General features: G+C 40.1%; 2 protein-coding genes and 1 long non-coding RNA gene across 3 annotated transcripts in view; 2 read left to right on the top strand and 1 right to left on the bottom strand.

Annotated features, from left to right (window-relative positions):
* Positions 1-850: 850 nt before the first annotated feature.
* LOC148185625 (uncharacterized) lies at positions 851-7,252 on the bottom strand. Its single transcript, XR_015775748.1, has 3 exons — positions 6,738-7,252; positions 3,718-3,839; positions 851-1,010 (listed from the first exon to the last, which is right to left on the bottom strand). It is a non-coding gene; the product is annotated as an uncharacterized LOC148185625 (long non-coding RNA).
* A 141-nt stretch (positions 7,253-7,393) lies between these two features.
* Positions 7,394-11,430, top strand: tmem256 (transmembrane protein 256). The gene is made up of 4 exons (XM_042512536.2): positions 7,394-7,540; positions 8,581-8,618; positions 9,347-9,427; positions 10,863-11,430. The coding sequence occupies exons 1-4, from the start codon at positions 7,405-7,407 to the stop codon at positions 11,004-11,006; spliced, it is 399 nt and encodes a 132-aa protein (XP_042368470.2). The 5' UTR covers positions 7,394-7,404; the 3' UTR covers positions 11,007-11,430.
* Positions 11,431-20,495: 9,065 nt separating this feature from the next.
* tmem102 (transmembrane protein 102) overlaps positions 20,496-22,612 on the top strand; it is a 28,427-nt gene continuing 26,310 nt past the window's right edge. The window contains exon 1 of the mRNA XM_042512724.2: positions 20,496-20,937. The gene's annotated coding sequence lies outside the window, so the exon portion shown is untranslated. The remainder of the gene's footprint in view (positions 20,938-22,612) is intronic.

Genomic DNA, 22,612 nt, shown 5'->3' with positions numbered 1-22,612 from the left:
ATAATGACATTGTCTTTTCTTTTAATGAGATATTCTTAAAATTCACACCTTAATGCCCTCAAAAATAAGTGCATCACTGAAAATATTACTTTCAAAGTATTTGTCTGTCTTCTGCTCCAAACTTTGCTAAAAGGTAATTATGTATTTTTTTGCAATTATAGATAGCAGAAGTAAAAAAGAACAGCCTTACTGTGAACGCTGCATACAGATTAACTTTACAGTTAAGACAAATATTTCTGTTAGTGTAAAATGTGCTTTTAACTGAACCAAAGTGTGGATGGAGGTGCAGCAGAGCGTTTGGGTTCAATGTATGTGTTTTTTGCACATGATGAGGCTGTGCTCGAACTGGGAAAAAAGGTTTCATTTCTGAGCTTCCATTTGAGCAGAGCAGCATTAAATGGGGGACCTGCCAGTCACCTATGAAGCTGATTCACTGATGTATGAAGACATTCCATAAAATGTTCCCCTGGTACCTTTCTTTGAGCAAGTACCAATAAAACATCTCCTCTTTGGTTCAACTTCCACCCTCCCATCTCAAACGTCTCTCCAGGTACGTGACTAATGAGCCCAAGATTATGAAAAACCCTGCCGGGAAGCTGCTGCTAAGGTTTTATTTTCTGTCCTTCCAAACAAAGAAAACTTTGCTGTAGCCTATAGAAGCTCTGATACTGCCATCTACATTCTTCAGCGCTAATCGTGGTTGTCCACCAGGACGCTGGACAGCAAAGCTAAACCTCCAATAATCTGCTCCGCTCCGTCCATATCAGATGTCTCCAAAAAAAAAACTCAGAGTCAGTTTCCACACTATTTTTCCAATTAACTCCTCAGAACGACAGGGATGCTGATCACCTTTATTAGCCAAAATTTGCCTTTTTAGTATATAAAAAGCCTCATAATGTTGAACTTATAGATACAAACATCCATCCCTCCCCCCTCATGCTCCCAGCCTTGAATTTAGCTCCCGGCATCGACTTGTCCATCAGTGTGGTGCCATGGAAATTCAGGTGTTGCTGCAGAAAAACAAGCATTCAGAAGGGGACTCATTAGAGGGGTGAAAGCAGACTGACGGAGCTCGAAGACAAGGGAAATAAGCAAGGTGAATGGTTAGGTGAATGAGATGGATGACCTGAGACGCAGTAGCCCATATGCAACTTGTACACATGGTTGGTATATGTTGTGTGACAGCTTTGGTTTAGATGCATGACATGCTAATTTGCCGCTTCTCTGTCTCTGTGAATCATTTTACGACTCTCAGGTAAACTAGGTGGTTGGAGCAGTGATGGAAAACGTCGAAGAAAGACAATGAGGTAGTATATATGACAGGACGGAGTGTTTGTTTATGAGCCGGGTCAAGGACAGGCAATCTCAGCTGCCCATCAGAATAAACACGGGTCCATAGCAGGCCCCTCAGTTCACACGTAACCTTGTTTTTTTAAGGTTTCTAAAAATTCATTTTAACCTTTATTTGAGTCATTTTTTCATTGGAGGAATTGCACTTTTACTTATTTCACCATGAGTCAGATCCACAGCTCCTCCACAACTCCACCCTCTGGCTCTTAAATTCCAAGATGGGGACTGTCAAAATGTCAAAATTGAGGCTTCAAAATGGGAGTCCACAAACCAATGGGTGGCGTTGTCTATTTCTGTTATTTTGTACAGTCTATGGATTAACGCAGTATAAAACTGTATCATGTAACATGACAATACAGTAGAGTTACACAGTGTTCCTCATAAAACTATGCAGAAGGATCACATAATACAAAAAACACATGACAAAAGTCAAAGGATGAGGGAGAAGTCAATTCAGTACCTATTTGGGATCTATTTAGGGTCTTCCTAGTTTTCCGAAAACAGCTGGGTACCGTAGTTTTTAGCAAAAATTCAACCAGGAGTAAATTTTACATTTGTTCGGCGTGATTCTCAGCATGATACACATGTTGTATACTTTTTAATATTTAACGCAGCAGCGCTGTGTGTGTGTGGGACTGAGTCGAAATAAACCACAGTGTGTGTTCATGAGAAAGACGGGCACCCAGTGCAACAGTGTGGTTGATTGATGTGATTTTGGACAACAATGGAGCTTTAAATGCACAGAGGAATGAGATCTATTGGATTCGGCTCCGCAGCCAGTATTTTACCTTAAAGCCCGGGCTCATGTGATAACCAGGAGTGCTGGTACTGAAAGTGATTAAACAGAACTTGATTTGACACGAGAGTAAATGAAAGAGGTCATTTTGGATTCCATTATGTGCTCAGTGCAGGGGCAGAAAACGCATTTATTCCCTGCGATGAAACCGACTTTGCCTCGCTGCAACCGAGTTTCCCCAGCTAGGATATTTTTTTGGCCTAATTGCCGCCGGTGGCTAAATCCTACCCATTTGCATCGATCTCCTTTGAAGAGAGATGCAGATGAGCTTAACGAGTGAGCTAATTATGCTCGCTCGGTGTGGGGAGCCTGCTGTAACCGCAACTTTGTGTATGTGTGTGTGTGTGTGTGCATATTTGAAATTTTATGCTTGTGCATGCCTGAGTGTTTGTTTTTGTGTGTGCAAAAATGCCGGGGACAAACATCCTGACATTTAGAGGAAGAGTGACTTTGTTTGAATACCAGTCAGTGGATTAATATAAAGTCTGAATTTGCTTCGATTGCATTGTTCGAAGCTGCAGTATCAGAAACAACCTGCCACGCTTTCAACAAAAGAAGGAAATTGAGCTATTTTGAAGAAAACATCCACAAAAACAACATTTTTCTGTGTAGACATGAGAACGGAGACAAATACTATTGTGTGTGTGTGTGTGTGTACGTGTGTGTGTGTGTGTGTGTGTGTACCTGAGGCTGTTTTGGTTCAGTGTATGTGTGTGTGCCGCTCTGCCAGCCAGTGTAATGGCAATGACTGGTGTTGTCTCCCCCAGCACACAATAGCCTGGACGCCAAGACAAAATGTCACTCGACAGGCCTGTCTCTTCTGTCTCTCTCGGCCTCCCTTCCTCTCTCTCTACCCTCACTCTTTCCCCCCTTTGCTAAAAGGGATGTAATGACATGGACGAGTGACAGAGCCGGAGCATGAAAAGCTGTGACACCGGGGCACAATACGTACATTTGTGACTAAACATCTCAGAGACATGAAAGCGCCCTAACAGATAGATAATTGGCCGTGGCTGCTGCTCCTCAAAGCGAGCTGCAGACAGTGAGGGGCTGCATCCGTCAAAACACATCAAGGTTAATTGAGAATTTCAGAAATGTTGGGCTCTTTTTAAATGTATCAGGGGGAGGGAGCATGCCACCCAGCAGGCAGAGTTTTCAGCACACAAAGGATATCTCATTGCCTGCAGGATGGAGTGCTCCTGTTTTGGATTTTTGCCTCTCTTACCCAGCTGTATTTTCTCTCTGAGACTTAAGAAACTCAGAGTGTGACAGTGGAGAAGACGGAGGGCACTTGTGACATTTTGAACAGTATGACAGTCCATAATTGTACAAAACGTTATTCAGCTGTGCCGAAACAAGCACTTGAAGCTGATTGTGTTCAACATCTCACCTGTCACACCTCTTTTACTTCTGCAGTGCCGGCATGCTGTCCTTAATCACACAGCTGAGAAGCATGATGCCACTGCTGTTTAGTTATATGTAAAAATGCAAAAGCTGCATAAATAAGGGTCTTCTTAGCAGCCCTATGGTGAGATCTCTGTGTAAAAATAAGGCTTGTGATGATCACTCACCAATGAAAATGTTGAGGGGAACTGCACTGCCAATAAGAAGATCCACCACCATCCAGAGTGTATATTCCTTTAAATAAAGACAAATATGAGGTCTTGCTGCTGTGTCCCGTCTGTCTTGTTACCTGTTAATGAAAAAAAAGCAGAATGTTCATTTTCATGCTGAGCGGACCGTCTGTTTCCACTTTATTTACCTTCCATTAAAATTCCCTCGCAGAACAATGATGCATCGCCACCAGATACACCTAACAACATGGCTAACAAGAATAGGAAATTGGATTTTCAAAACAACCCACGGCAGTACATTAAGTCGAGAGAAAAGTGAGATATCAGGTGTGCATGCTCTAGTTTTTAAAATGTGACAACACGAGGCAGTGAATGGCTTTCTATGTCATTGTTTCACCATGCCATTGTCACACAAAAAGGTTGCACCGGGATGAAATAAAACATTAGCTGTCATGTAAACGTGTAGGTTGCAAGACAAGCTACCGCCTCCCATTTGCAGGAAGTGCTCACTCAATTTTCTCGTTTTAAGCGAGCCGTGTTCACGAATGTTTCCTCGGACGGCGGCTCGATCAAGACAAGACAGGGGATACACATACATGCTCATGCTCAAACACGGTGAGATTTGGCGGAGAGTAAAGCAATCAACAGAGAAAAAGAGGAGAAGAGAGGAGAGAAGAGGCGAGCTGGCTGAAGTGAGATGGATGTTGGCTCTTGGAGGAACCTCACGGCGCGCGGCTGCTGGGACTTAGAGATAATTTGCCGCTTGTCTGTGAAAACAAGATGTAAAGCCATACTTCATTGTTGTCCTTGCTGTCCCATCTGTCACGGGCCAGAATGAAAATGACCTGTGTTTATGCGCGTGTGTGTGTGAGGGGATTTCGAGGGGATTCTGTGCACAGTAAGCCAGCACACAACCCAAATCGTGCCAAAAAGAAACTCACATCACAACACTGGCTGGCGAAAGGTTCAGTTCACAGTTGATGGTGAAGGCTTGTGACTCATACGGCTTACTTTTAATTAGCCACATGGTCATTAAGACGTGTTAATTGTATGCACTGTGTCAAAGTCAGCTAAGGACGAGGCTCGGCGGGAACTGTGGCTCTACAGTAATGCAGTGTGACCCTGTGTAATTTCAATATGATAATTGGTAGAAGTCCCCCCCGCCCCCTCACACACATCCCTCTATGGACGAACTTTGGCAGATCAGAAAGAAATACAGCACCCCCTTTTGGCGGCATCTCTGCAGGGATTAGTCCCCATCACCTCTGCTGGCAGCAAAACACATCAAACATTAGGCGTAATCCACTAAAGCAGAGAAATTCACCAGTGTTTCCCAAATTGCACTGATGGGCAAATTGCAAAGTGCTGCTCGCTAATGCACCCTCAGCACGGCTGGTCCAATCATTCAGTGTTATGTGGCAATTGGGTACATACGGTGATGCTGAAAAGAGGGCGGCATAAACCCCTTGCTAAAGCCAAGCAACCCCTCTGTGGGAAAAAATTAATTATTCATACAAAAACAGCACAATAGTATAATTCAGCCCTGCCATGAATAATGCAGATGTGAGGCCTTAAACAAAGCAGAGGTAAAAATAAAAAATGTGTTTGATTTTCTTTTACATCTGCAAAATGGAGGCCAGTGAATAAAAGTGAGTTTGAGCTCTTGCTGTCCTCTGACAAAAATAGTTTAAAATAATAACAGGAAAAAAAATTACCCTGGTTGAACTGTTAATGAATATTAGGGACTGTACTTTATCAAAGTATCAAATAACATTTTACATTATTATTTAATATTTTTATCATTATTTTTAGACATATTTTACTCATTTAAATTTACGAAGTGGTGTGAAATTGAAGCATAATACATGTTTTCTTATTTTATATTCTCACTGATGCACATTTTAATTAAAAGAAAAAAAAAATCTTTATTTCATTTTATAGTCTATATTTCTTTTTTTCAATTATTATTAAAATATTTCTTTTTTTCTACTTCTGTTATTCTCAATGCTTGGCATCAGAGCAACTGCACGAATCGTAAGCTGTGTCCCAATTCAGGGTGGATTCGAAGGCCGATTACGTCACAGTGCTGCGCGAAGGCTGTCCCCTTTGGTCCCAATTCGAAGGCTCCTTCTTACACAGCCCACAAATGCAGCCTTCTATTCATTCTTTTTGGAGGACACATCGCTACTATCCTTTGCGGCCTTCCATTTCCCAAGATTCCTTGCGCGCCCGCAATCTTAAAAAATAATTGTCATAATGGCGGCACAGAGCTGAGTCCGGAGCGTTGATTTAATGTGGGTTTTTACTCATTTGAAAATCAAACACCAGACATGTTAAAGTTAGAGGGACATTAAAATCTCAATTCCTTCATAATACATGATAGTAATACTACCACGAAGCCACCTAGCATACTAGCTAGGAATCGAGAGCCAGTTTGGTGCTGAGCCCCGCTGTGCTGCCCGAAACAGAGGAAGGCCCCGCCCACTGAGAAAGGCTCTACTGCCCGGAGATAAATCAGCTTCTGATGCGGTCTTCAGAGGTGCCTCCAAAGGAATCGCCTCCGTAGACCACGTAGGCTGCATCCTCCGAAGGATGAAGACCCTAAATTGGGACACAGCTATAGAGTGGTGAAGTAATGAGTCCTAAAACACGGAAGTCCATTAGCCGTTTAGCACTTCTGGTTCCCTCGCCTTAAAGTCTATGGGGTTTTTGAGTGGGTTTTCGGTAAAATGCCTTAAATAAGGTCTGTGGTTAACACAGGCGAAAGATATCTAGATGTTTTGTTATTTTTTACGAGAAAACATGCCTTTTGAACCTGTCCTTGAATGTTGCAGTTCGAAGTTTATTTAAAACAAATACAACACACGACCTTTAAAAGTTGAATATCCCTCCCTGAAGCCAAATCCCCCCAAAAAAGCCCTCTCCTGTGCTTGAAAAATACTTGAAATGACTTGTATTTGCACCCCCCTCTCACAAATAATGAACAGTCCCTTAGAGCTTTGAAAGTCATAACTTACCAGGCATTGCGGTATAAAACGCCTACACTCATATGTCCATAGCATTAGTACGAAGCCTAAAGCTATTACAACACTGTTTAAGTCTCATGTCACTGTCAAACCTCTTTGACAGAGTTATGAAATTTGCCCAGTGGCCTGAACATGGATGTATTATACTAAAATTGGCCTGACACTGTAGCATAGCGGTCGCCATTTTGGTTCAAATCTCCAAACAGATATCGGATGTGCCCGGCGGCCCGGAGCCCGTAATTCAAAGCAGTTTCGTCCCTCTGTAGTGCTGCTTTCAGGGACGCAGCGGAATGCCGAAATCAGGACAACATGTTGGGAAAAAAAAGATACGTGGGAGCCGAAATTGTGTGTAATGTAAACGTCGTTGCAAATTTAATTGTTTTCCTATTATATGAGGGCTTTTGACTCAACAGATAAATTAATGAGAAATGTTGGAGTTAAATAATCAATTAATGTTTACAAACGTCTGTGAGATAATTATATATTTTTAAATCCTACAGCTAAAGAGCATTTCCGTTCTTCCGCCATCGAAGCCACCGTTTTATTACATTGTATCATATTGCCTTAGACTGTTTTGGTTATTAAAAGTAGCCTGCGTGGAACAGCCATATTCCTCAACCCCGGAGATAAGAAGCTAGGGTTTACAAAAAGACCATGAATGCAGCATCGCCGTCACTTTTCCGCTTGTCGGATCCACGAGCAGCCTCAAAACATGACCGCTTCTGTCGTTGTCCGAAGGTTAGCAGCTCTGTCGGGGGCCTCTGCGGTGGGACTAGGAGCATACGGGGCTCACGGTAGGGACTCTACATTAGCTTATACTTCATAACATACTCACAAGCCTTTGCGTTAGACTGGATAGTAAAACAGTCAGAAAAACCTGTCATGTCAACGGTTTAGTGCCCCAGCCTCCGTTCTCAAAAATGCCAATTTAAGATTTTCTTCCATATCGACGCAGCTACAAATCTTACAAAGAAGTAATATCTCCTGCTAATGTGTAATGGGCTAATACTTAATTCGGCATACAAACCAGACATAAAGCAGCATGTAATTTCCGTAAAATAAACAATTGTAGAATCAAGGTGACCGCCTCCTCAGTGTGTCATCATGGTAGAAGGCTTATCTAACGAGTCAGTGGGTCAATGGCAAACGTGCAGTCAGTCATGGAAGTTGGTGTTTCCTGGATGGAGCAAAACGCTGTTGTTTCTCGTGATTTATGACATGCGTTCATGAGGCAGTAGGCTGGCATATGGAAGGGTTACGCTAGACTGTAAGGGACTGTTCATTATTTTTGAGAGGCGAGGGAGTGGTTCAAAACGGGGGAGGCTCTTCAAATAGTTTTTAAGTAATAGGTTTCAAGTAAGATTTGGCTCAGGGGAGGGACATTTAACTTTAAATATTCATATTTTGTATTTATATTAACCCTAAAATCCACAAATCTCCAAAAACGCAACACTTATCACAGCCAGAAACTGATAGTTATTTATGGTGAAGGGTGGGCCATGCATTTGTTCCCAGTCACCCAGGGAGAAAAACATTTGTATGGTTATTAAAAGAAAGAGAGAAAATAAAGCAAATGCTCTGATAAATAAATAGCAGTCCCTAATATCTACCCTACTATGACTTACAACAAGAGAGGATGCACTATGACCACTGTTGTCACCACTACCATTATTCACAAGCATTGATACAAAGCTTCATGGCATGATAAGGTTCATGATTCCCATTAAAATGAGCAAAATAGTGTGTGGAAAACTGAAGGAAACATTATTCATGAAAGTAGCATTACATCACGTAGTAATTTATGTAATTTCCTCTTCCATATTTCTTGTTTCAGGTTTCAAAAACAAAGACCCTGATGACTACCAGGTCGTGGTACGTACATAGTATTGTGATAGCAAATTGTGATATTAAAGGGATAGTCCAGTTTTTTTGTTGTTTTCTTTAAGCATGGTTCTCTGAGGTATTTATCAAGAGTCAATGTATTACTTACAACAAATGTCAGTTAACATGCCCCCAATGTCGAGAAGCAGGCTGGAGTCCAACAACAATGTACTGCAGTGGATGGGGGCCAGCAACAAAATGCATTTTAGTCACCTAAAAAAAGTCCCACTTTTTTTTAAAAAAATGTATATTAGTTCAAGTGTATGCTATATTTGGAATATTTTTACAGCTTTACCTTATTGTCCGACAGTGATTTCCAACTGGAAAATGAAGGAGTTTTAGTGCTCTCTTCAAAGCCAAACTCCATTACGAAAATCAGCCATTTTAGAGTCACTGTAACCAGGTTTTTTTTTTATTCATGTGCCTGTGAGATCTTTTCAATCTTCCAATGTTGATCTGAAAACTTTCTTAATGCCAAAAGACAGGAAACATCTTAAAACATCCCTTTAAGAATAGACAGCCTCAATTTTTCAGTCTTATTTAATACACTGTTCCTTGTGCGATGAAAGGACTGATGTAATAGGTGCATGATGGGAGCCCATTCCCCTTTTACAACAATTGCTAAACTGTCTTGTAGTCCATTTCTGCGATACAGTAAAAGTCCTCGTCGAGCTTTTCCGGGCAGAATTTTTCTGATCACTCTGTCTCTGCCTCTCCAGCTCTTTGAAACTGCCAACAAGTACCATTTCTACCACAGCCTGGCCCTGCTGGGTGCTGCTCACTCTGGCAAACCCGCTGTGGTGAGTATGGAAGCCTAATACCGACTCTTAGGGCTGGATGCACTTGAGTGTCCCTTAAAATTGAACTAATGTGTTAGTGTCATTCTGCCAATACTTATATGTCCCCACTGAGAAAAGCAGTCTTCCTTTAGGCCATAATTACAAACCTGTGGCAAACAGCTGGCAGTAGAGCAGTGAAATTGTTGTGTATTTTGGCTTTATAGCATTATGAGTAATACAACTCCCAACATATGCCAACCCTGGCAAATATTTGCAGTGTAAATGGTTTTTAAGGATTCATTAACCACAAAATATCTGATTGAAAATCAACAAGCTGAATGAAAAGGAGACGCATGCCAGATCAGGTGGGATGGATGTGGAGGCCAATCCAATCAATCTCTTGGATGTCACATCTAGTTGGAGCTTTTAGAGATTTGACTCCAGGCTCAGTCAGTGTTTCCTGTGGGATGTTCACCCCAAAATCAAAAGGCTTTTTCCAAGGGATCAACTGATATTGGTTTTTCAGGGCCGATACCGATTATAAGTAGTTAATGAGACCGATAACCGATATTTGTAACATACATGCATTTATAATACAAAATCAAATCTATTTGTCAATATTTAGAATTTGGAATATAACAAACTCCAACACAAAACTTTGTTAAAATGCCTTTAGCAAATGTTTAATCAAAACTAAAACGTTCAACATCATATACGGCAAGTTCCCAGCAGGGCATGTTTGTATCACAGAGGGAGTGTGATGCCCTGGTGAAGACTATATGTAGGCGTCAAGCCCATTTATCAAAGCCTTTTTAACTTTTGCACAACAGTGTGCCTTGGGAATTTTTGACTTAGCGACAAAAGAAATAACAAGTCTAACCTTCTTTCCCCTTCTTTAGTCATTTTTGTCCTCGAATGTAAAAAACACCTTTTTTTAAAACCTACACATGTGAAACTTTTTTTAAAATAATTATTCAATGTTGTTTGAGTCATTTGAGCCTTTGCTGTCTTTTGTCTTGTGGCTTTGAACAGAGAATGTGACATCTTTTAAAAAAAGTTACCTAGCTCTGCTGTGAAGACTGGTAGCAGCTATTCTCCGGTGATTTCCTGCTGGGAGTACGCCTGCAGTTTCCAGGGGGTGTGTGCAAAGATCACAGAGTAGCTTTGCTAATTAAAAAAAAAAGGAATAATGATCTGATTAGAAATAAAAGATTACATATCAACATGTTTTCATTAAGGAGCAAAATCAGTTCACAGATAGGATTTTGGCCTTGGCTGCTATTATATTTGAACAGGCTGAATCACCCTTGCTCAACACTTTGTCATTTGCAACTGTTAACCGTTATGTGACCGGTTGCCAGCTGTAGTTTCCGGTCTTCAGTCTGAAATTTTTTGGTACCCTGACTGATTTAAAAAAAAGTATTACAAATGTTTCTTGCGTGTCTTCTCTATACAGGCTGGTACCCTCCTCATAGCAGGCATGGGGATGTTCTGTGGCTCTCTCTACCACCAGGCCCTGACAGGGGACCCAGGTCTACGCAAGGTGGCTCCCATGGGGGGTGTAGCTATGATCGTTGGCTGGCTGGCCATGATCTTCTGAACTGTAAGAGTTTGCATCCCCTCCACAGGGCCGCCGTGTGACACTAAACTGTCAAACCGCTAATGGATGAACTGCAAAGCTCATGAGAGTTGGCTGAAAGGTTAAATGTGCTGAGTTATGTCACCCATCTAACCGCTCCCCGTCCAGGGTTGTGGGTGTCAGCGGGAGATAAGGTCACAACAGGATTATCACTTTTCTACCATTTCTGTCAGTTTCTGACTGGTGCCCTCTGACTGCTGTGTTTGAGTTCAAATGGATGAGTAAACAAATACATGATGTCATTTAGTTTGTCACCTGAACAATTTGTTGCCCTAACATTTTATTTCCACCTACTTCAGTATAGCAAATCGAGTGAAAATTTTAAAAAAAGGAATGTAAAAGGGAATGTGAAGGGTCTAAAAATGAAATAAATAGTTTTCTTAAATTTTTGGGTTGCCTACTTTTTCCAAATGGATGATTTTTATAGCTTTTCAAGTGGGTGGCAAGTACGGTATGCAACTCAAGTTCTGTACTCACTCAAGTACAATTTTGAAGCACTTTACCTAATTTATGCTACTTAATCCATGTCCTTTGCAAACCAATACATTTATTTGACAGTTATTTGCAGATTAAAGGAAGAGTTCACCCAAAGTCAAAAATACGCATTTTCACTCTTACCTGTAGTGCTATTTATCAACGTAGATTGTTTTGGTATGAGTTTTGGTGTTAGAGATATCCGCTGTAGAGATGTCTGACTTCTCTCCAATATAATAGAACTAGATGGCACTTGGCTTGTGGTGCTCAAAATGCCAAAAAACACACATTTGAAAATCATGACCCGGTTTCTCAAGATAATCCACAGACCTTGTTGTGAGCAGTTTCATGTAATAGGTATTTTATTTCTACTGAACTACACCCACCAACCACATCACTGCACAAAAGGAAAAATCTGTTTTGCAATTTTGGTTCAACTGTCCGTTTAGCATTTTGGACAAATCGTGTAACCAGTTTATAAAATATGGTTGATTTTTATATATTTAACTGCCTAATAATGCAAAATGCAGCTAAAACTGACCATCTATAACATCAATGCTACTTACATGTTACGGCATCGATAGTTTTAATCGTCAGCATGTTAGCAAAGCTGTTTGGACCCCTTTTTTTTAATTTGACTGATGTTAGCAATTAGCACAAAGCTTTATGTTGTGGTGTTACTAAACTCTTTTAAGTGAAGGTTCTGACTACTTTCTTTCACCATTAATTGGACTGTTTAGGTGTTATAATTCTTGAATAATATAGATTTGCAGTACGTTCTATCTATTTTTTGACAAGTGACCAATCTGTGTATTATTGTTTGTTTGAATTCCCATTGCAGTTACCATATGTGGACAATAGAAGGTCTGTACAATGCATACAGACTTCCTCTAGTGCTATTTTGGGTGCATGCGCCTGTATCAAAGCATGGATTTACAACTGTCATAATACCAAAATGCAAACCAATTCCAATTGACTAACACCAATGCTAGCTGAGCAGAGTTTTCAGTGTGTGGTTTTTGAGTAAAGGGTGGATAAACTCACAGAAATCACTACCTATAGCAGCCGAAGGAAATCATCTCTCTTGCAGTGCTGAATGTCTTCACAGCCTCAAGCATTTGATCCTCTAAGTGGCAGAACACAAAGGAGTTCATTACCCGTGGCCTCCCGTTAGCCGGGGCCGTGTTCCAACCACTCCGCATTCAAATTGAAAGTGAAATCCATTGAAATACTAATTCGCCTTCCTGACTGTAGGCCCACGAATGAGGACCTTTAGAAAATAGCTGTATAAATCTTCGGGTCAATTTGCCGGGGTCGGCCCATAAGCCGAGGCTCCGCTCAGAAGAGAAGGCGCTATTGACTGCACACGTTGCCAATGAGCTCTTGATCACGACTCATAAAACCCTCATTAGAATTAAGTAGCTATTGGGAAACATTCTGCTATTCCAGGACCATGCAATCACACGGCGCAGAGACCTCTGACACCAAGTCACATATCTCTGACTCACGACTTTAGAAACTATGGGAGACACCTGGAGGTTACAGGGTGTTCCACACTGTGGGATGTTTGAAGCGACATCATCACATTTCCAGCCACGTGTTAAATACTTGAGGGGAAGATCATGTGATTTTCTGACAAGACGTGAGCTACCAAATTTGACCAGTTTCACACCGCAGTCTTATTTTAAGGCTATTTATTCTCCACCTGACAGCTGACATTCAGATGTGTTGAGGCTGTTGCTGCCAGCGCAGCACCTCTGTGTTAAAATCCAGCTGGATCACGATGTTCTGCTCTGGCAGACCTTATTTAATGTGTGAGCACATGGGAGGGAAAGAAATGGAGAGTGAGATAAAGGGAGACACTTCCTTAATCTTCTTTACCGTAACTTTCCAAGTTATTCAGACAGAGCTATTCAGTCCTCTCACTTTGTATATACGAGCAGTGCTTGTCTTTTCTGTACCACTTTTCTTCTCAGTTTAAAGTGCCTTTAAAGGAGATTCAGATTGCCTTTCTTTGATACTTATCAACAGAAAAAGACCCTTTTTTATTTTTTTTCCCCAAAGGACAGTGAAATACAGTTAAACACTTAAGAACACACTAACAGTTGATCACCTCGTGTTTACACAAAAAACAGAAAAAAGGCCTTTTGAATTTAAAATGTGAAAAGATCTGGATGAAGTAATCTAAATTAATTACAAATAAAATACAAAATGATTGTTTCACCTCCTCTAAATCAGGAGTTAGTATTTTGCTACATTCATTTTCCGGCATGGCTCGACTAATCTATTGGGAAATATACATGTTCACTTTATCTTCATATTCTGTTAAAAACTTAAAATTGATTGTTAAATTCCCTCGAAAATGTGAAGGAAGTTAAATTCCCCCCAAAGGTCATTTATTCAGTCATTTCTGACATATTGCCATATGCCTGCTTTTCTTGTAACATCTCAGTAGGATATAAATTTTTGATCATACAATTCCAGGTGTTGTGCACCAAAATTATTAGCGTTTCATTGTCCAAATTGGCTATGTTTTCTCCTTGTGTGGTAGCTACGCAATATCCAGCTGAAAATTTCACGCCAGAGGATGGCAAAAAGTTAAATTTTTTTGACAGCAGTGTGGTCTAGCAATTGTCGTTGCAACGGTATTCTCTCTCTCTCGGCCTCGCCTAATTTTACCATCCTGCTCTTGTTCACTGAAATGACTTCTGGTTTGCCATCTACTATTTGCCAAATTTCATGTGAACACAGCAAAAGACAAGATGATTGGTTTGATTCTCATACCTGTCTATTAAATATACAACAGTCAGTCCTTTTATGTCCAATAAAATTAGCCCCTTAAACTCATTAATTTGCAGAATATAGTTTGTTTATTTTCATCTGTGTAAAAATGAAGTGTTAAATCGATTATTCACCATTTTTTGGGGGGGTGTTATGCTGTGGTCTACTATTTGTCTCTGTGCAGTTACCAGGCAACCAGCAACGACCCCAAGGAGTTACTATACCTGGACAAGGAAAAGTCCAGACCAGCACATAACCCTATGTGAACAGGCAAATTGTTGTGTCGCAGATTACTGATTTAACTCTACTCAAAATCCATCTTGTGTCCTTTCGACCACAAAACTGACTCAGCAAAACTCGAAACTTGGATGATCTCCATTTACTAATTTTGTGACTTCTAAAAGCAATCAGTACAAACAATACCAGGAATCTGAAGCAGCTTTTTTTTTTTTACATTAAATGTACTTGTAGGTGCTGTATTCTTTTTAATCCACATATTGTATTGCAAGAGAGTGAGCAGAAGCAAGCCCACTGGCAGAAAGTCTATCTAGGGTTTTGCCTCAGCGTCAGTCTGTATTGTAGCGTCAGAAAAAGAAGAAGCACAGAAACTAACGGTAGATATTGTTAATTATACCTCCAGGGACTTCCCCTGCACTTCACAAGCTTTCCCTATCCTTTACTTCTCTTACCCTGCAGACAGATTTAATTACATCAGCTTCTTCTAGTGGGGGGGGGAACAGCTCCTTGTTCCATTGATTTCTTGGTCTGAGTCTGTTTTGGTCAAAGATGAAGAGAGTGGTTGTGCGAGAGTCATCACTCATGAGCGGGTAAGGTGATAGAGAGCTTACAGGAGCTGAAGGGCTCACTGTGGAGAGACGTACCTCTCCGGATCCCCTACCGAAGACCTGGAATGAAACTCTTTTCCCAGGCCATCTTGCATGATTACCCACAGCTTCTTCCCCTTTCATTCACACGGACCAGGGGACACACAAATATCTTCCCCCAGACACACGCACAGGCAATATATTAAAGTGCATGCTGGAAAATACACACCAAATCCTCTCTCAGGCATCAATCAGGCGGTGGCACCTCGCACAGTGAAGCGGAATGACTGTAATGGCCGTCCCGAGCGCTCCCACATCTCGGTCCCCCCGCTGACCTTTTCAAGCCACTTAAATGATGGTCAATGCTATCAAACCCTCAGATAGATTATTCCCTCACTACAATGGACACGGAGGCCCCGTCACTACAGCCTCCCTTTTCACGGCTTTATAGTCAATCACTGCGCTTCAATCTGCAGCGCAGGGATGACGGCCATGCATCAGAGGAGCTTAAGGGGATGACACCAGTGGGAGCTGCCATTGTTACCATATCACCATAACCGCTATCAGCAGCAGCCGTCTCGCAGAGCTGTGTGATGTCTGGGAATTGTTATTAGCCAGCTGGGAGATGGTAGATGGTGGCAGTGGTTTGGGTTATGCTGCGGAAATGATAACTGTCTGTAATGACACTGTGAAGTTTTACAACTGAAAATGAAGGTTGAAAGCAATGAATTACCCTTTCTCCTGTGACTGTAATGCAGTAACATTTTAGTGCTTGATCGTCACAGTTAATCGCTTTTTTTAAAAAACAACTTTGATAACAGACTCTAAGCAATGTGCATTGAAGTGTAAGTTTCACTACAGGTCAAGATTAAACATGTGTCAGCCTTTATTTTCTGGATTTTATAAAGAGATCTACACATTAAAATAACCCTGTGTTTCAGGGTTTCTTGTCCAGTCATCAGTTACACTTGACTTAAGTTGTGTTTCAGATCTATAATTGATTTTAGTTGTCATAATATACTATTTTAGCAGTTATTATACAAAAATATCACTGCATCATTTATACTTAATGGAATGATACAATATGTGTGACATAAATCAAACCACAACTTTGAAAAGCTACTTCAATCAGAATGTTCCTTCTAACATCTAAAAAAAAAAATCAATAAATATATATATTTTTTAAATTGTTTCATTATTGCCAGAGGCATCATGTTTTCTGGTTATCTGTATCATGTCCAAATGTCCAATTTTTGTGAACATAATATCTCAGGAATACCTTGACAGGATTTCTTTAAATCTGGCACAAAGGTTTAACAACTAACTGATGAGATTAAGGTGATCAAATTTCAAGGTTCAAAGTCATTGTGACATCGTGTGGGCCCCATACTCGTAAATGCAATATCTCAGTAAAATGTTGAGGGGATTTCTCCAAATTTGGCACAACCATCCCCTTGGAACCAATAATGAACTGATAGGAATTTCATGGTCAAAGGTCACTTTGACCACACAAAACATAACTCAAGAACTCATACATCATTCATGACAACATTTCACATAAATGTGTGGTGGGATAAAATGATAAAGTGATAACACTTTACATCCAAAAGGTCTGAAGTCATCTTCATTGTTCAATGGTTTTCTAAAACACTTTCCTTTATGTATGCCGCAACTTAGGAGCAGAAGGAGATGCCTTTGGTGAGATGCTGAATAGGTAACACTAATCACAGTTGTATAGATTATCTGTGCTGTTGGGTTGAAGATGTGTGTGAAGCATCAAGGTTTTAGAAATGGGCAGACATAGATGTAAACTGCAACTTGACTGGTTGGCGGAGGCATACAAACACAAGACACAAGGCAAATGGCTTAAGCTCAAGGAATACATATATGAAATAATATCATCAAGTATCATCAAGTATCTCGTTTTTTCCCTTTGATTTCTTGCGTTCATTTGAGATTTTTGTAATCTTGTGTTTTGTACTTTTACCTGCCTCACCACTCCTTCTTCTGTTGAAACCAAGAGGCCATATTTCTAGTTTAGAGCTGTTTTACGGCTGCCCATTCATTTTATTTTTTCCACTTTGTGTGGAGCACCTCCATTTCGTTTGTGCATTGTGCCAGAATAGTCTGTCTGTTGATAGATTCAGATAAATATCGGTTATAGTGTCATGTTGGACATGTATACTTTTCTCATAAACTCTTTTCATGGGTTAAGAGGAAATTTGGTAGTCTTTTTTTGAAAGGATGATTGTTATGTTGTTTGAATACCTTGTGATTTCACATGAATGGTGGAAATTTAGAGTATAAAGACAACGGGAACAACCTTAACTACTACCCTGATAAAGGAAAAATAGCTGAACACTTAATTGCATTTACTTTTCATAAACATTCATCTATGAAAATAAAAAGTTTACTTTTAAAAAAATTACTTTTGAGAGCTTTGAGATTTAGGCTATTTATTCCTTCTCATTTGGGCATAAGAAAAATATGTAAAATTGTATCCCATATTCTTTACTTCTTTTGTTCAATCCTCCTTTCCCTATTTCCTTTAACCAACATTAGGGTCTCTTCTCTCTTTCTTTTATATTGTTTTAGTACCTTTTTCTTCAATCTTTTTGCTGAACTAGTGCTGACTTCAGAGATTGAATCCTTGAATATCAGACCATCACTTGACCTGAAACATTTCCACCACATGCCTGCAATTTCAACCTGATTTGACTTGCAAAGGGGAAGGCTTTTATGGTAACACCAGTTCTAAACAGGGGTGATATATGGAGAAATGTCAAAAGAGCTGATAATGTTTTTCCATGTTTGCCCTTTCTGGGTAAAAAAGAGGGCAAAGGAAGCAAAGAAGCCTTCAAAGCAGTAAGTTTAGAAGAGATTGCACTCATTTTTTTGAGTGTCTCACTGTGTCTGCTGAAGGCCAGGGTTGTCTCTCATTTGGCAGACGGGTAGTGTCACTCCCTCAACTTGCTCATTAAGTGCTTTTTGGTGCAGCATTACCTTGATAAATCTTCCACTTATGCCACAGAATAGGCTGATGAATCAGACACTGTATGGCGCTACACAGACAGCTCTTCTCACCGTGAGTGAGATTGCAGTGTGCGAGCTAGTAATGATCCATCGGCAGGCTAAGAGAGAGGTCTGACAGGTTATTCCAGACACTATCAATCCAAAGAAGTTTAGCAGTGATGCAGGAAATGAATAAGTTGGGAAGTAATCAAGGAGGTTTATGCATGCATATTAAACAGCAAGCAGATCCCATATAGTGGGGAACAGCTGCCAGAGATCACAGGGCTTCCTGGAAAAGTTTCACCATACAAGAAGTTTCAACTTTATTTCATTCAGTATTGGAATGATTTGACAAATGCGAAAGAGCCAAGTTATTTTACAAGACTAGAGAAAAGTCCGAAACATTACATCCAGATGATCCCAGATACAAAATAAATCCTTTTAGCAGCCTGATCTCACTCCCAGGTGTCAAAATACACTGCTTGGGCAGTGACGCTGAGAACAATGTTAAGCCTGTGTGTGACACACACCAGGCTTTCCTTCAAAACGGCATGGGACTTCGATTAGGGTGGGTAAGAGGGGAGGTAGATTGGTCCAACAGTCGCAGAACTTTGACCCAGCAGACTGTCTTTTCAGACCAATAAACAGCTAAATTGTGTTGCTTGTACCATTCAAGCCGGATATTTTTTGTCAACACACCACTTCCTCTCCGGTCAGATTTATGCCACCAAATCCAGGTATTTTTAGCAACACAGTGCTGCCTCTGTTGTCGTGATTTTGCCATTTTTTTGAGGGGTGGGGGCAGGGGGCTGTCCACCATTTAGGGAACTGCTGGTCTTGTAAAAGATGTGATTGAGTTGCATTATGGGAAGTGTAGGATCTGGGTTCAGGAATTCTCAGCTTCTTTAATTTCTGCTTAACTTTAATAAGATATATGTATAATAAAAAAGTGTTATAATACCCCTTTAGAAGTGGGCACTCTATGTTTAACAATGTTAATGTGATAAACTGAATTAAAGTCCTTTTATGGTTTAGGGAATTACATTTGTTATGAGTTTCTTTGAGAATGGGTATGATTAATTTTTTTTTTTTAAAGATTTATGCATTATGTTAAAATTTTGAAGGAGCTAGTGTTACCAAGGCCACAGGAGAAAAAGTTATTTATTACCTTAAACTTTTAAATGTAGTTGTAAACTTTCAAAGTATCATTACAGAAACTTTGTGTAATGCAATTTAGATTATGCAAAAGCCTCAGCCACTACCACTGCTCTCTCCCAGCTGGCTTATAACAGTTCCCAGATATTATATCTCTCTGTAATGGCTACTAACAGTTATACTTATATGACCTGTATTGAACCTCACACTGGACTGCACTTTCCTCTGAGTGCAAGTTGGAAGTTTAATTCCATAACTATATAATGCCACAATAATTTAAAAACTTTATCATATAAGATCTCTTTACATGGAAAAGTGAAGGAGTCCATGGTACATACTTCTAGGGGTTGAAGAAGTATTCAGATCTTTTACTTCAATAAAAGTACTCCTCCCACACTGTAAAAGTACTCTGTTGCAAGGAAAAGCCCTGCAGTGAAAATGATACTTAAAAGTAAAAGTAAGTGAGTATAACCAGGAACTGTACTTCCTGTACTGTTAAACTGTACTATTAAAGTAAAAATATCCAAATGCAAATTTTTTTTTTTACAAAATATATACCTGCACCCAAAAAAACTCAAAATAAAAAATTCAAAGAAAAAAAGAAACTAAAAATTGTTTAAAAAATATATTAGACAGCTAAAACCCCCTCAAAAGAATACAAAAATAGAGGAAAAAAAGCACCCCAAAACTCATATTTATATAAAAAGGGAAAAAATACACCCAAAAGTCAGAATTATATATATATATATATATATATATATATATATATATATATATATATATATATATATATATATTTAAGACTTTGAAATTTTTATCAAAGTAGTAGTTATAGTTTTCTGTGAGGCTACCCATTGATAAATTAACTAATCATTGCAGCAGTATGTATAGAAACTGTAGTAGTAGTAGTAGTAGTAGTTTAATTTACGACAAAATATCATATTTTACCAACCATTCTTATGTTTTTTATGCAAAAACCATAAGCTGTCAGATAAATGTAGTGAAGTGAAAAGTACAATATTTCCCTCTGAAATGTAGTGAAGTAAAGGTATAAGGTGGCATGAAAAGAAATACTTAAAATATAAGTATATGCCTCAATTTTTTTCCTGAAATACAGCACTTGAGAAATGTACTTGGTTACATTCCACCACTGCATGCCTCTGTTCACAGGCTTTATTAAGGGATTGGGATGGGCAGAGAACTACTATACACTTCCACATGCAGCAGCTCCCAGCAGCACGCCGCTGTGGTGCAGGGACACCGCTGCTTTGCTGGACTCACTGCTCACATGCTCATGCATCAAAACACTGGCTGTGCATTCGTGAAACCGCCCTGCCCTGCTACTCCAAACCCTCAGCACAGACTTATCTTCTTTGCGAGGACACGGGCGCAATTTTAATCATAAACCTGACCTCACAAATCCGTTTTGTAGTTCTGTTATGTGGGGCGTGCGTGCCACACATACTACTAATCCCTGGATCCCCAGAGAAGGACCATGATTTCTGGGACGGTGTTGCCAGGGGGAAGGTGGCGGCTGGGACCTGTTGGAAATGACAGCTGAAGAAGGCGGATTGAAGCACAGGGATCACAATAACAGTGAACGTAGAAGATAGCGAAGAAAACTCCCTCGCGTCACTGTGTAAAGGGTGTGTGTCTGTTTATGATATTTGGCAGCTTTAGCCTGATAGCTAATGATGGCAATGTGATCCGCAAGCTAACGAGACCCGAGCTGGGTGCGTGTGGGTGCATGCGCGTGCGTATTCGTGAGTGTGTGTGTATGTGTGTGTAGATATAGATTTTAGTGTGAATGTGTGTTTCTATAAGCGGGTGTGTGCCGCTGCTTATCATCACTGTCCCCACCTGTTATGTTAGCTAGCATGCTAATTTGATAAAGCTAGTTGGCTAATAAAAGAAATTAGCTGAGAGTGGGCGAGGTACCACGCCGACCTTAACACTACAAGTCAAACAGTGTGCTAACTCGTCAGCACAGCAGTCATGTGAATCTGTGTGATACAGCACAGGCTAATTTGTTATATTTTACGAATTACCTAATTAGCTAACGTTAACTGTTTGACGGCAGGCTGGCTAATTTGCTCGGCTATTAGCTTAGCAGCTACGAGCAGGGGAGCTTGTACGCTAATTGACCTAGTTTGGTGGGGCAGAGGCCATGTTGTCATTCTACTCGACTGAGCTGTGTTTACATTACAAGTTTTTGGCTTGTCACTTTTAGGGCATACTACTTAGTGCAACTATTAAGACGTGTAAACACTCAATATACTGTGACTAACGTAGTGCCCTTCGACTTAACGCTAACTCCTTAAAGACTAGTCCTGACATGCTGAATATGCCGACCTGTTATCGGTAAAGTACATATTTAAGCCCTTTCTTAAAGGGATAGTTCACAATTTTTGAAGTGGGGTTGCACGAAGTGTTTATCATACACAATATATTAAAAACATTAAATATCAGTTGGTATGTCCCCAGTTTGGAGAATCAGACTAAAGTTTAATATGGAAGTTTAGCAATGTACTGCTGTAGTTGGGGGCCAGCAACAGAACAGATTTTAGCCACCTTTGTAAAGAGTTCCTGGCAAAAATATCAATAATAGTTGAGAGTATTTTCATTGCTTTGCCTTACTGTCAGACAGTGATTTACAACAGTAAAATAAGGCTTATCTGACTCTCTTCAAAACCAGACTCCATTAAGAAAAACAGTAATTTGACATTGCTGAACAAAGTAGCTTGTGTTCTACTGCTTCCTTGATCAGTTTGTTTTTTTTATGTTATTGTCTGACTTTGGCATTTAATCGGGTTAGTCTGCATTTATCAAAGTCACACAACAACACAAAAAAAACTCACTTATCAAGACAGTGGTAGACAAGAAGCTTCCATATTCATTGAGCTAAAATGACTGTTTTTGTCAGTGACGTTTGGTGTCTTTGATGAAGAGCATAGATGAGAAAATAAGGCAGATAACAGCTTTTCTGTTGGAATGGGCTGTCTGAAGGAGAGGCAGAGCAGTGACTCAGCATGACTCTGCCAACTGAACCCTATGGACATATGATATGATATACGGCAGATAGAAAATGTCAGAAAAGCAGTAACCTGAGTTTTGTGCAATGGCCTGCATGGTTTGCAAGTTTGTTTTTGAGAGGCACTGGTTTAGCTGTGATGCATATATAACTATTAATGCAGTAGTCTCAGATGTACAAACACTGATTACATGACAGGCACAAACTGCCACTGCTCGTCTTAAATCAGTTTACTAGAAGTTTTATGATGATCTTATTATTATGTGATTTTTGATATTATGTTTTCAAGA

Source organism: Plectropomus leopardus, chromosome 23 (genome assembly GCF_026936395.1).
Source record: "Plectropomus leopardus strain MGB_pleo_1.0 chromosome 23, ASM2693639v1, whole genome shotgun sequence".
NCBI lineage: Eukaryota > Metazoa > Chordata > Actinopteri > Perciformes > Serranidae > Plectropomus > Plectropomus leopardus.
Note: the sequence above shows the minus strand (reverse complement) of the source record. Positions and strands in the feature narration are given on the sequence as shown.